Below are 15,501 nucleotides of genomic sequence, written 5' to 3'. Positions count from 1 at the left end.
TTTTTATCAAAGAAATTACTGCTTTCTTAGAAATAACGCAATCTTGGCACAGACAGAGGTGATGCCCAGAGAGAATATGGTGAGGGTGAGACCTGGGAAATGCCTGGTGCTTCCTACAGGCACACAGTCCAAAGCACAGAGTCTCTATAACCACACATAGGCCCACATATATTTTTTGACTTCCAAAGAAACATTTCTTTAGCACTGTTTCATTTTGAACAATCATAGCCCTGGCCTATATGAGACACACCTCATACACTATGACTCACAGTCATAGAACCCTAGGTTTACATCTGCAGTTGTACTTACAAATCAAAAAGTATTTTCCAAGTTTCACTTCCTCCGTCTACAGAAGAAGACGATCAGATCTTACACAGGCTGAATAGCCCACAGAAGGAAGGGTGAGCGGTTCAGGACACAAACTCTTTATTATGCAAACATGCACTCCAAATGGAAAATTCAATACCTGGCCTCATACAACAGATTTCAGCCAAAATACAGGAACACTAAAAGTGTCTTAAATTGCTCTCAGACTATGTATATAAACTATCCATGAATCATAAATTTTATGTCTATACCCCAAGATTTCTCACTATACATATAAGATATTCCAAAATCTGAAGAAAAATCATATCTAAAACAGTTTTGGTCCTGAATATTTCAAATAAGGGATGTCCAACCTGTAGAAAGGAAAATGATACAGACATGATAACATATAGGTACTGATACTGGACAACTGTAATACATTATCAAAACATGACAGTCTACAAAGAAATAGAAATAACATCATAGTGTGGGGGATTTTAAAAACACCACACAGTCCCCCCCAAAAGTTCCAATATGTGCTGTAGCACAGATGAACCTCAAAACTATGATAAATAAATAAAAGCAAATCACAGACAACAACTTGATCTCACAGGTGGCACATAAAGTACAAGGGGACATGGGATTTTGTGGCTGAGGGACAGACGGGGAATTGATGTTTAATGAATATAGAATTTCAGTTTTATGAGCAAAAAATTAATTAAACAACGTAAATATCCTATTACTCTACCTACCAAACTATACACTTGATGACTAAGAATTTAACTTTTAGATTATGTATGTAGTTAATTTTTTAAAACAAAATATTTGTAAAATAAAAGAAATTAACTGTTAAAATGGAAAGTGACTACCTAATGACTAACAGGAAAATCAATGGCGGTCTTGCTTTTCAGTTTATGCATCTCTTTAGTATTGCAAGCACAGTACAGCTCATGATGAAACCCATCCTATCCAGTTTTTTAAAGGTTTCTCATTGTATATGTACTGTCAGCCTAAAAGCTGTACAATTCAGGAGCTGAAGATCCAGTTAATTTTTAAAAGATATATTAAGATAAAATTTTGTAACCATAATATATATATGTATATATGTGTATATATATATATATATATATATTAGAGCCAGAAAAAAATAACCAAAGAATTATAAAAGCTTAGTAAAACTTAGTTGCATTTTTGCTTTTAATTTTGCTAGTTTATATAAATTCTATATTCTATAGAGTTTGTATAGTTAGATAGAATTTATATAAATTTTAATTATAAACAGACATTATAAAGTATAAAGAATACAAGTTATATTGTTTAATGTTATGCTCGGCAATGCTTATCAAGGGATAAATGGACAAGCTCAAGTAGTGGTCCACTTCTTAAGTCCCAGGAAATCTAAACCTCTGGAATAGGTGAGCACATGTTCTTGCTATCCACTGAGAGTGTATCCCTAAAACACAAGGACAGAATTAGCAAAGAATGGAATTGTGCACTTGTTACCACTGCCCTCCTGTGAAAGCTCTGAAAAGTTACATTGATTCTACTTATAAACATACTAGGCAAAGGGCAGAAGATGGACAAAGAAGGTTTAGGTTTAGACAAACATCTTCTGGGATGCTTCTTTGGCAACTCTGACCTCAGTGGCACAAATGTGAGCTATGTGGCCACTGAGTTCATGTGGAAAGCCTGTTAAAGGCACATCTGTACAGATGGGAACATGGCAGGAGCAGGTATCATCCATCTGCTAATTAGTGCTATTATGAAGCTACTACCACTGACTTTCTTTCCAGGAGTGAAACAGTCCTGAAACATTTTGTCTCATGATCTATGGGGTTACAGCTCTCAGACAAATTCCTTATCCTTTTGTGTGTAAACATATCTGATTAATGAGAATGTTTCTCCTTCCACTGAGATATTCTTACAAATGAATTTCTCAATTCTACTCAAATTTCCTTCCCAGGCCCCTGTTCCCCATTTTTTCATTCTGAACAGAAACGTGTCCTACACGCTTTATTTTTTTAAGTTTGAGTCTGAGAACATAGCTGCCTCCCGTGTCCTAAGGCACGTCCCATGTTAGTCACTGTTTCCACAGCCCATCAGTCCTTAGGAGGAAGTGTGATGTGATATGCAAAGAAGGAACAGTGTCTCGTGAGCTCTATCAGTAATGCCCTTCAGCATTTCATTAAAAATTTGATGAGAGTTTTGAGGCTGGGTTGGTGTCCCAATCCCTCCCCTGGAAGTCTTGCCTAGTTACTGGAACTGGCTGGTTCAGGTACCATATCCCCATGGCTAGGAGTCTGAGGGTCGACCTCATAAATTTCTGGAAGTTTCCATAGCTTTAGGTTTCTAGCTCATTCCAGAGACGTATGCCCTGCGCCCTGACATTCCAGTTGTCCATCCCACTGGTCTCTCCCCACCCTCCTCCTGCTCTATAAGATGTGCAGGAGTAAAGATGAAACAGAAATTGAGGAAGTGGTCAACCAGTGGTTCAGCTGGAGACCCGTGCCATGAGAGGAAGCTCGCCCCCGACGATGTTAATGAGATTCTGCTGTATTGCAGACGAAAGCCTAGCAGAACCATCATCAGCGAGGCTTCACCCAGCAACTGACGGGAGCAGATACAGTGACCCCAAATCTAACATGAAGTGGAGCTTGGAGAATCTTGCAGAAGGAGAGGAGGAAGATTTGTAGGAACCAGAGGGCTCAAGGACACTACGAGAAAACTTACAGAATCCACTCACCTGACCTCTTTAGGGACTATTGAGACTGAACTGCCAACCAGGGAGCATGCACAGAACTGACCTAGACCCTGTGCACATATGGAACAGATGTGCAGCTTGGTCTTCATGTGGGACCCCTGACAGCAGGAGCAGGGGCAGTTCGTGACACTGATGCCTGCCTGCCTTTGGGACCCTTTCCTCCCACTGGGCTGCCTGTTCTGGTGCTCGCTTCGGCAGCATATATACTAAAATTGGGCTGCCTGTTCTGGCCTCAGTAGAAGATGCCCCTAGTCTTACAGCTATTTGATGTGCAAAGGCTTGTTAATATCCACAGGAGGGCTAGCCTCTTCTGAGAAGGGAGGAGGATAAGGGTTTGGGGGATGTGAAGAGGATAAGAGGAGGAAGGGGAAAACACTGCGTCAGGACGTAAAGCTAATTAATTAATTAATTAATTAATTAAAAATATTTTAACAAGAGAGGCTGGAAAGATGATTCAGCACTTAAATGCACTCACAGCTCTTGCCAAGAATCTGGATTTGGGTCCCTGTCACACACACCCCTCCCTGGGCCACCAGGGGGTTCACAACCACCTGTAATCTCAGTTCCAGGGCTGCCAATGCCCTCTGGCCTCAATGGAAACTTGCAGGTGCACAATGCAAATAAATTCCTTTGATGTTCATAAACTCATGCAGATACACACACACACACACACACACACACACACACACACATACACACCGTAAATAAAAATAAATAAAATGGTGTCGAATAACATGAACAACTTTAAGGTGTTTTATCACAACATATTAACAAATACATTTCACTTTACCAGAACTTGTCTTCATATTAAGAATGTGAAAAGGTGCATAGGAATGTGCATTTCTTTAGAAAAAAATAGAAGGAAAGGAAGAAAGGGAGGGATGAAAGGAGGGATGAGGGAGGGAGAGAGAGAGAGAAAGAGAGAGAGAGAGAGAGGATGAAGGAAGGAAGGAAGGAAGGAAGGAAGGAAGGAAGGAAGGAAGGAAGGAAGGAAAGCCAGCCAGCCTGTTGGTCTACCCTAAGGATAGACGAAATCATCGTAAAGAGAGGAACGAACACAGAGAAGGGTGAGCCCGAAGGCATCACACATAAACAGATCTGTTTTACCAAACAGAAGGACAACCCAAAGCTCCCCCTTTCCCACACTGTTTCCCCAGAGCACGCCTCACTGCACTTGAATCAAGCTGCCCGTATGAAATATAGATTGAAGTATGAGTGATTCCTCCTACCCAAAGTGCTTTATGAAAAGATTTGTCACCCATTTAATCCATTCTGTAACACAAGTTTTCAAACCTATATATTTGAAATTATACTGAAACACCTGTTTCTAAATCATTATAAAATAAGGATCGGTATTGATTTTTAAACACCAGGTACAAGGCATATTGGATGTTATATATAAAATAAGCATAAGAAAAAATGGTTTTAGTTCTGTAATCAAACTGTTTCCAGGCATTCACCATTAGAAGAGGGGGAAAATAAGTACAATTTATTTCAAAATCTTATTTATTGAACACTGCAGAAGATAAGGCATTACTAACCTCATCTTATAGAAGATCTAGTGTGCTTGTTAGTTTCTGTCAACTTGACACAAACTAGAGTCAACTGGGAAAATGGAACCTGAACTTGAAGAATTGCCTCCACAGATTGGCTGTAGGGAAGTCTACTGGACATTTTCAGGATTGATGATGGCCTAGCTCCCCATGGGCATGGCATCCTTGAGCAGGTGGTTGTGGGTTGTATAGGAAAGCAGCCAGTAAGTACCACTCCTGCATGGTCTCTGCTGCAGTTGCTGCCCCCAGAGTCCTTCCTGAGTTTCTGCGTTAGCTTTCCTTGATAATGGACCCCCTCCCCCAACCCAGCTGCCTTTTGGTCCAGGTGTGTTATCACAGCAATAGAAGGCAATCTAGGACAGGTTGTATTTTTCAATAATTCATACAAATGCATTTGCACTTCAGTATTGAAGAGAGCTACCACAAAGAGTGTCCCAATTTATACATTCCAAAGCTCAGTACCTCCCACACAGTTTGTGTCTAAGGCACTGCATTAGTCAGTCTAGGGCACTTGAGCAGCTAAGTTGTCATTTTGAGCTTTTAGAGAAAAATGTAGACGTTATTGATGAACTTTCCTCTGAAAGACCTGAAATAAGATATTTTACCTTTAAGACATTTGTGTTGCACATATGCTCACTGGGGCATGGCCAAACTCCTGGAGGCCAGCCCCTTAAAGAAACTGAGCCCTTTCTCTACCCGCACCCCTCCCAGAAGCCATCAGTTGTGGGGAGTTATACTTCAGTATCCTTAGCACAAGGATACTGATGAGTTCTCTTCAATGGCTTTCTGTCTAGGGTTACTTGGGGGCCTGGGGTGACACAGAAGTGTTGTAATGTTCTTTGTCAACAATGAGTGTGCAGTCATCAACACCACGGCAAAAATAGTTTCTGTGTCCTTTACAGTTAATGGACACCTGGATCTTTGCCAAGATCCTTTCCCAAGATTTCCACATGGTCTTTGGCATTAGCTCACTCTGAGACCATGCGTCGCAGTACACACCATGAATATCAAGCATGTGCCACAGACTTTATCACAGCCCTTGGCAAGCACAGGTCAAGGACATCACCTCAGCTAGAAGCTCAGGCCACTCACATCAACACGGCTTCAGGGGACAGTGGAGACCTCAGGTGTCTGCATGCCCTTTGGTGGTAGGGCGGACCAGGGAGGGATATTAGCATGGACTCAAGTGGCTACATAGGCCACAGAAGCCTACATGTTATTTATTTTCTTTGTTTGGTGTTTTGAGATAGGGTCTCTCTCTACAGTGCCATGACTGTCTTGGGGTTATTTGTTATTTTTTGATAGCTACAACATGCTTTGCAATGGCTGAGAGATTATAAAGGCTGAATGTGTCATCCTTTGGGGACCTGTCCGTGGTGAAGTGGTAAAATTATGATCCAAATGTATACTACGATGTAAGGACAAAGTACCCTCTGGTCACCTCCCTGTACCTCTGGTTATCACTGTCTACCATTGTCAGACACTGCGGGGTGTGTCCAGAATTCCATTTTTTCCCTTGCAAATACAAAAGTCAATCATTTTGTATCTGGAACAAGAAATTCTACCTAAAGTTATATTACCTGTACTTGTGAGTATTCATTCATCTTAATGTAGAGAAACTTACGGAAAATCCCAAATGGGATACCATAAATATTAGTACTTTCTAAACTGCTCTTTAAACTATACTTAGACTCCAGCACTACCATTTGAAGAGATTCCACTTTACCCAGCAGCTGGTGACAACAGATGCAGAGACCCACAGCCAAAAGTTAGGCAGAACTTGGGGAATCCTGTGGAAGTGGGAGGAAGGATTGAAAGAGCAAGGGGGTCAGCACACCACAAGGGGGTCAGCACACCACAAGGGGGTCAGCACACCACAAGGGGGTCAGCACACTACAAGGGGGTCAGCACACCACAAGGGGGTCAGCACACCACAAGAAAACCTACAGAATCAAATAACCTGCACACAAAAGTGCTCACAGAGACTGACCTATCAACCAGAGAGCATGCGTGGGACAGACCCAGTCTCCCTATATACAGAACAGATGTACAGCATGGTATTCAACTGGGACCTCTAACAGCAGGAGCAGGAGCTGTCTCTGACTCTGTTGCTTTTTCCCTAACTGGACACCATTGTCTAACCTCAACAGAAGAAGATTTCCCAAGTTTTCCTACAACTTCACATACCAAGGTGGGTTGATAGCCATTGGAGGTCTCCTCTTCTCTAAGGAGAAAGGGCGGGGGACTTAGGGGAGAGGGAGGGACTGAGAGGAGAGAAGGGAGAGGAAGGTTTGAGCAGGATGTAAAACAGAGGTGTCAGGCCCAGTTTTCTGAGGAACCGCCAGACTGATTTCCAGAATGGTTCTACCAGCTTGCAATTCCACCAGCAGTGGAGGAGTGTTCCTCTTTCTCCACATTCTCGCCAACACCTGCTGTGTCCTGAGTTTTTAATCTTAGCCATTCTGACTGGTATGAGGTGAAATCTCAGGGTTGTTTTGATTTGCATTTCCCTAATGATTAATGATGTTGAGCATTTCTTAAGGTGCTTCTCAGCCATTTGAAATTCTTCAGATGAAAATTCTTTGTTTAGCTCTGTACCCTATTTTTAATAGGGTTATTTGGCTCTCTGGAGTCTACCTTCTTGAATATATTTCTTCTTTGTATATATTGGATATTAGCCCTCTGTCAGATGTAGGGTTGGTGAAGATTTTTTCCCAATTTGTTGGTTGCCGTTTTGACCTTTTGACAGTGTCCTTTGTTTTACAGAAACGTTGGCAGTTCCTCAGAAAACTGGGCATGACACTTCCAGAGGACCCTGTTATACCACTCCTGGGCATATACCCAGAGGATTCCCCGGCATGCAATAAGGACACATGCTCCACTATGTTCATAGCAGCCTTATTTATAATAGCCAGAAGCTGGAAAGAACCCAGATGTCCCTCAATGGAGGAATGGATACAGAAAATGTGGCACATTTACACAATGGAATACTACTCAGCTATTAAAAACAATGAATTCATGAAATTTTTAGGCAAATGGTTAGAACTGGAAAATATCATCCTAACCCAATCACAAAAGAATACACATGGAATGCAGTCACTGATAAGTGGATATTAATTAGCCCAGAAGCTCTGAATTCTCAAGACACAATTAGCATATCAAATGATTCCCATGAAGAAGGAAGGAGAGGGCCCTGGTCCTGGAAAGGCTTGATACAGCATTGTAGGGGAGTATCAGGACAGAGAAAAGGGAGGGAGGTGATTGGGGAATGGACGGAGGGAAGAGGGCTTATGGAACTTATGGGGAGGTGGGAACTGGGAAAGGACAAATCATTTGGAATGTAAGCAAAGAATATAGAAAATTTTTTAAAAAGGATGTAAAAAGGAAATAGATTAATTAATTGGTGAATAAAAAAAGAGAGTTTCTGACCTTAGAGACAACAGAAAATGAAAGAAAGAGAGCTCTAAACAGATTGTAGTAACCCTGCAAGGAAACTCAGGCCAGCAATTTGCAAGCTATTAGAGCTTGCAAACAACATTTACATCTCTTCCTCAGAACCTCTGAACAACCCCCAGTAGACCACAAGGGGAAAATCCACACTGTAAAATCAAATTCAGTACATGCATCTGATGCTCCCATAACATAATAAATTTCATGTTCTATGTATTTGATTTGGAGAATATTTTCACTCAATCAATAGTTCTTAAAGTATTCTGTCTTTAACATGTATGGAGGGGGGTGGGAGGATGGGAAGAGGGAGGGAGGGAAATCCAACATGCCACTCCAATACATGGTAAGCTAAAACATAGAGATTGCACATACCTGGCTATAATTTGAAGTATAATACACTAAAAATTTATCAAGCTATCAATTGGAATTAATTAAATGAATCTTGAAAACATAACCAAATACTATATTATAAACCTGAAATGCCAAAATAATTAATCTTAATTGATTTACAGCATAAGCTATATGTATGAAGTAGTTTTCCATATAGTTTTATTATATTCTTTCTCTGGGTATAACTGAAATTCCAATTATATTTAGTTAGAATAATATAGGAATCTTATAATTACTGTGCCATTGAATGGGGGATAAGAAAATGGTCACCTCTGCCATTTTATAGCCTATTTTGATATTAGCACAATCATTCCCATAAACACAATTATCAGTCTATCATAACTAAATAATTGCCCAGAAAGCAGAAATAGTTCTGAGACTGTGGCACACTGTCTCGGGTTAAATGAGTTACAGAGGCAATGCCTTCTTCCAGGTTTGACTGAGGAGATCCCCAAAGCTCACAGGATCTTCTAACATCTAACACCGACGCCTCTTCAAGTACCACCACCTACCTAACAGCTGATGACCTTACTATTACCGTACTGTGACTCACTCACACAGGAAGCTTCTCACTGAGGCTGGCCTAGCGGGTAAAGGGTCCGATTCTGGGCACACACCCGAAGTCCACATCACAACAGAAAGCAGAAAGCTGCTCACCCTCACTCAGCATTGGTACTTTCCTTCCTTTGATGTTCTTTGAAGAAGGTAGCCTGGAAATTTGAAAATACAGTTTATAGATACACTCTTACACGAAATACTACTAGTAATGCATTTTGTCCTCTAAAATAAACAGTAGCTGGTTTCAATAACATGAAACCATGCCTCTACCTGATCTTTCCCCTCTACCTAAAGAATACATTTGCTTCACTCATTTCCCTGGAATTTTAAGCACATTTGACACCATATCAGTTTCACTGTGTCTACTCCAAACCAGCATCAATAGCTTTCTTATGTTTTCCAGCACCAACTTTAAAATACTCTACTAATTATATGATCCTAAAGCACGGAAAATCCACAGGGCAAAAGTTTGGGGGAATGTATAGCAAATATAGAAGTTTTTCAAAACTTTAATAAAATTCTTTCTCTAAACTTTAATAAAATTCTTACCTTCAAACACAGCCACCAGCATCTCTCCAATAGGATGCTATAAATGTTTTAAGTAAGATAAGACTAAATAGTGCACACTCTTAGTCCCTGAACCCCAATGCCCCATGGTGCTGACCAGTGATTATGACAGCACAAAGATCCTATATGCATTTCCATATGGTCTCTGGTAGGATGGTCCAGCGCTCCCAACCTCCTGATGTGTTCACTAGTCTTCCTAGTGCCCAAAATCCTAGAAGAATTTTCTGTCACTACATCAGTTATTTTGCAAAACTGCATAGCTAGCTGCAAATGCAAATGAAGATAATGCGGGATATTGGATGGCCACTTAAAGGGATAGTAAACAGTCTGAAAAAAGTCCCAAAGTCCTCTGTTCTTTGGCTCCTTGTCTCTCCCATCATGGACGCATGAAAGCTACTTGGAAGCCTGTCTTATCTAATAGGTGTCTAAGAGAGAGATTTAAATTTAAAATGCAGAGCCAGACATAGTGGTGCATGCGTTATGCAGGGCTCAGAAGCAGAGGAAGGGAGATTCTAAGTGCAAGTCCAGTATATGTAACAGAGACCCCTTCCCCTCTCCAAACCACCAGCACTCAGCTCCATAACTATGACTTGAGAATTCTCATGGCCAGCCAGATGGCTCAGCAGTACAGAAGCAGCTCTTGCTTCACTATAAGAGGATGCCAACAAACTTCCAGTTCCTACCCTCACTGGGCAGCTCACACTCATCTGCAATGATAACGACAAGGTATCTGGAAGCCCCTTCTGGCTTCCACAAGTGCACATGTGCACACATACAGCAGGCATCTACAGACTCATACATATAAAAAATAATTAAAAAAAAAAACAAAAAACTCCAGTAGCAGTTTAAAAAAAAAAAAAAAGACATTTCTGCAGTCCTTAGTTTATCTCCAAACTTGCTTTAACAACTGGCTTTAAATAGAAACCTGTGGCAAAAACATTAAAAACAGAAACTCAGAAAATTAGAACAACTGATTCAATAGCCATCAAATGAATCTACACTTTTACAATACTGTTTAAATAAACTGCTCTATAAGATGATCATGAAAATAACACTAGAAATGTACCTAAACTTTCTGGACCACAGATATGTCTACTCTTCCAAACTCAGAGACATTTCATCTTCTCTTTTATTTCTCAGGGACTGTGCCTGAAAATGGGCTGAAAAGACATTGTGCCATATATCTAAGAGGTTTATAATATCAATTCTTGAAAAAGTATCTGGTAAGTCTATTTTTCTCTCTTTGGACTTGTTGAAGCTCCAGACTGAGGGCACTGGTTCCCCTGTAATTCCTATAAGCCAGAGCTCTCTAATTTGCACGCGCACACACACACACAAACACAAACACACACAAATTAAAATAACAAAATTTTAAAAAATAAATAAAAAGGTAGACAATATCTCTGTGATCCATTGACTTGGAGTCCTTTTTGTAAGTACACAGGAGTGGAATAGCTGGGTCATATGGAGAATCTGCCTTTAATTTTGTGGCTGACTTTCATATTGATATTCTGTAGTGGCTAGACAGGCTTGCATTCCCACCTATAGGTTTCCTTTGTCCACATCCTCAGCATTATTTTCTTATTGTCTATTTTCTTAATGATTTCCCGTTCAACCAAGGTGGGGTGGGATGTCAGTCTAGCTTTAATCCACATTTCTACTGATTGATATATGTATCAGTAGAATCAAAACTGTCCAGGGGAACAACAGAGGGGACTGCTGGGGGGAGGGAAATAATGGACCGGTGAGCTGCTGGAGCAGTGCATCTCTTAACTACACAACAGACAATATTCTTACATGTCACCCTGTACAGAAAATGACCAGTCTGTAGTGAAATCTCCAGTCGTTTCTTGAAATGGAGAAGCATTAAATGAGGACACACTACATTTACTTCCAAGAATCGATTTCTCAACATAAAATATTACTAAATTTTCATCCATAACCATACATCTTCTTCCCCTTTTTGTGTTGGTGTATCTAACAGAAAGTTTCAAGTCATTATTTCCCCTAATGTCTTGTAGAATTCATTTTCATAGTCTAGTTCACAAAAACATCATCAGAGGTTTCTTTTCATCTAAAAACACCAAGTCTGAGGTTTGAAAGAAAATTACAGCCTCTCAGATAAATCTATTCATTTCCATCATAAACATCAGGGTGACTTCCCCAAAGAGTGACAGTGGCTTCTCTAGTCAGGAAGCTCACTGTGTTCTGTACATAAAACACACTGGGGCTGGGGCGATGGTCGGTGGCTAAAGCACTGGTAACAAGCAGCACCACAGGTCACATCCCAACACCCACATCAATGCCAGGTAGGCGACCTTCTAATTTCAGCGCTGGGGAAGTGGAGACAAGAGATCCAGGGAGCAAGCTGGCTCGAGACGTTAGCCCATGATGGCAAGTTCTAGATTCACGGGAGAAATGCTGCCCTGCTAATAGGTGGAGAGGAACTGAGGACCCCTCAGGCCTCCACAAACACAGAGAAACACGTGTGTGTTGGGGGTGGGGGGTTAAGACAAGTCTCCCGCTGACCTTGGAGCTCAGGTTTCAGCTAAGCTGGCAGACCTAGTAATCCTATCTCTACCACCAGTCAACTATCTTAGGGTTAGGCATTGCACAGTTATGCCCAGCTATTCATGCGGGCACTGGGGTCTGAACTCTGACCCCCATATCTGTGCAACAAGCACTCTTATACACCGAGCCTTCTGTCCAGCTCAATGAGTTAAATAATGCATTTTCTCCATTTGTCTGCAAGAAGAGAAGGCGTAGGATAGGGCTCTTTTTGTTGGTTTGGCTTGTTTCTTTGAGACAGTGTCTAACTATATAGTTCTGGCTGTCCTGGAACTCACTCTGTAGACCAGGCTGGCCTCAGACTCACACAGATCTGCCTGCCTCCTGAGTACTGGGACTAACGCTGCACTACCACACCCAGCTAGGATCGTCCTTGGAATCCCTGTACATCGGGTGGTGTTCTGTTGAGAAAGCAGGAGCCTGAAAGGGATGATCCTGAAGGACTGGAGGGAGGGAGGCTGGGGATTAGCCACGTGGGCAGACAGACCATCTGAGGGCTCAAAGTGAGCATAATTCTCACCAAAAGACCTTGCTCCTTCTTTTGTGTCCTTCCTTTTCCTTCCTTTTCCTTCCCTTCCCTTCCCTTCCCTTCCCTTCCCTTCCCTTCTCTTTCTTTCCCTTCCCTTCTCTTTCCTTCCCTTCCCTTCCCTTCCTTTCCCTTCCCTTTCCTTCCTTTCCCTTTCCTTCCCGTTCCTTCCCTTCCCTTTCCTTCCCTTCCCTTCCTTTCCCTTCCCTTTCCTTCCCCTTTCCTTCCCTTCCCTTCCTTTCCCTTCCCTTCCCTTCCCTTTCCTTCCCTTCCCTTTCCTTTTCTGTTCTTGACTGGTTCTTCCATATCTTCCTCATCACTTTGGGTTAGAAAGCTCAGAATACAATTTAACAGGTCCTGTGTATAACTACTTCTTCAGTAAGTAATCTACTCTGGGGGCTTTAAGTTTACCAGTGAGCTGATTGGGTCCAAAGTCTACTCTCTCTACCTCTAACTCATTCTTCCAACTACTAGCTGACCCTTCCTTTGAAGATCTGAGCATCTCCAACTTCATACAGCATCCACCCCGCCCACTTCTCTTCCATCTTATCTGATGCCAGCAGGCCTTGGGACATGGGTGTTTACTTTCTCCAAAGACCAGTATTAGAACAGCCATTTAAGAAATAAGGACAACAATGATAGTAAAAACCGAAGTAGCTGGAGAGTATTCATTCTGAGAACTATCTGATTCTGGGAGAACTGTTCCCAGCTCCCTGCTATGCTGATGCCTGGAGACATTCCAGATTCCATCGTGTCCATGCTTCAGCTTTTCAATAGACTCTAAAATTTTTTTCACTTTTTATAAATATAACACTTTAATCACATGTGCCCATATCTATTCTGAGTTCTACTTGGTAAATTACAAAAACTGTAAATTATCTACTTACCAAACTATTAAGTCCCTAACTGGTTATGTCATCTCTCCGTGGAAAATGCAGTGAGAAGGAAGTATCTCCCATGCGTCCCATTTCAGGCCATCTAAAATCGTCCTGTGCCACAGATTTTGGTAATTCTTTCCTCATTTTTCATAGACTGTATCTGGCAGGTCAACTCACCTCCACCAAATATAGTTAAGTATTCCTACCTTTATGCAAGGAAGGGACCAGGTCTTATCTGTATATCCTCAAGTCGGGCAGGCCTGGTAACTATCTCTGGAATATTATCATGAGATAATGCAGAAAAGGCTTCACATTTTTTTAAGGACTCTCTATCCTGGAGTGAGTTCCCTGAGTGTACACTATGCTGACTGTCCACTATCAGTAGGTCTCAGTGTGAACTATCTGCTATATTCCCCTATCATACTGAAAAATCAAAAGGAAATTACATGGGAGAAGTAGCTCTCAGACCCTGAACTGTTGTTGGTTTTACCTTTGATAGTTCTAACCAACTCAGGAATTAGCCTCATTCCAATTTTGAACGCATTTCTACGATATGAATGTTCTAAGCCTGTTATTTCATTTCCTCTTCTCATTTTTTGTTGCTTTAAACATCTTGTGCTTATTACACTTAGGGACTGGGAAGTTAGAACAGAGAAAGAATGATTAGCAGAATTGTCAAGCAGAAGTTTTCAATTCTCCGCTGTCGGAGAATTGACATCTCATTGTCGGGGTGAGCGTGAGTATCAACACCGTTACATAATTCTAAGAGATCTATGAAAGGATTTTCCCCCCAAGCAATACAGGCTCCCTTAGGAGAGCCTCGCAGATTCATAGACAAGCACCATCTAGTGGCAAGAAGAGTTACTGGCTGTGGGTGTGGTGGATGCAAAGGATTTAGGATCCAACCCCAAATCATAGACAGCTCTTGTTCAGGACCCAATTTTGTTAACAAATGTAATCGGGTAGCTCCTGTTTCGGGGAAGCCAGGCTTCGGGTAATGGCAAAGCATCCGCAGCGACTGGGACGGCACAGTGCTGGCTGCCTTGGCATCCTGTGAGCCTCCTGCAGTGGAAGAGTGTAGACTTGGCCTGTGCGGGCCCCAGTCACGTGTTCTACCCCAGCTAACCCTCACAGTAGCCAGCAAATCAATTAGTAAATCAACCACTATCTAAGAAACTGACCCTCAAATGTTAAACAATTTAAGTAACATAGGCATTAAATGATAGAGCCATCACTCACATATGGCTTACCTATTTGTGTGTCCTCAAATGTGGGTAAATCAAGGAAAGCAGTACGTGGAAATGCACATGAGGTTATGTATAATATGGACGGGAGACCCACTGGCTGGATACCAGCAAATCTCTCAGACTGAAAGAACCGCATGCTAGCAAAAAGGGGGCAGGCCCCACCTCAATCTGGAGCCTGCTGAGGTAAGATCGTGGAGTTTGGGATCATATCTAAGTAAAACCCAAGGTTAGCAAACAGTATAACTCAAGCCAGTGAGTGCCTCCTGAGGCTGGACACGGTGATGGGCCGGGCCCACAGATGTCCTCAAAGACAAGTCTTCCTCTCACGGGGCCTGAAACTCCGGTTCCTGAAGTAACTTTTGTTTCTTAGTGGAAAAGTTGACAGACCAGATCCTTCTGCCACATGGCAGATTAATCTATAACCTGCTTCCAGTTAAAAAGGAAAAGTTTCCCAGAGATTAAAAAAAAAAAAGGTTTTGTGCTTCACAAGAGAGGACTTTGTAAGTTATTGTCCGAACATTAATATCCAAACATATCTTTGCCTCCCTCCCTTCCTGAGATAGATGGATTTGCTTTCAGGATACAGAGTCTTTTCATTACAGTTCCATTCTTCGAGTCCTCTCTTATTTACAGAATTAGAGCAGTCCCACACTAAGTATGGGAGCTGGAACACACCCGATGGCACAGTAAAATGAAA

General features: G+C 41.7%; 1 protein-coding gene across 4 annotated transcripts in view; it reads right to left on the bottom strand.

Annotated features, from left to right (window-relative positions):
• The window catches only part of St7 (suppression of tumorigenicity 7), a 243,136-nt gene that overhangs the window by 201,088 nt on the left and 26,547 nt on the right, over positions 1-15,501 (bottom strand). The window contains exon 2 of one of the 4 annotated variants that reach the window (XM_052173276.1): positions 9,118-9,170. The exons of the other annotated variants lie outside the window; for them this stretch is intronic. Within the exon in view, the coding sequence (XP_052029236.1) occupies positions 9,118-9,130 (13 nt within the window). The 5' untranslated portion in view covers positions 9,131-9,170. The remainder of the gene's footprint in view (positions 1-9,117; positions 9,171-15,501) is intronic. 4 annotated transcript variants of the gene reach the window in all.

Source organism: Apodemus sylvaticus, chromosome 2, assembly GCF_947179515.1.
Source record: "Apodemus sylvaticus chromosome 2, mApoSyl1.1, whole genome shotgun sequence".
In the NCBI taxonomy this organism is placed as follows: Eukaryota; Metazoa; Chordata; class Mammalia; order Rodentia; family Muridae; genus Apodemus; species Apodemus sylvaticus.
This window is presented reverse-complemented; position numbering and strand designations above follow the sequence as displayed.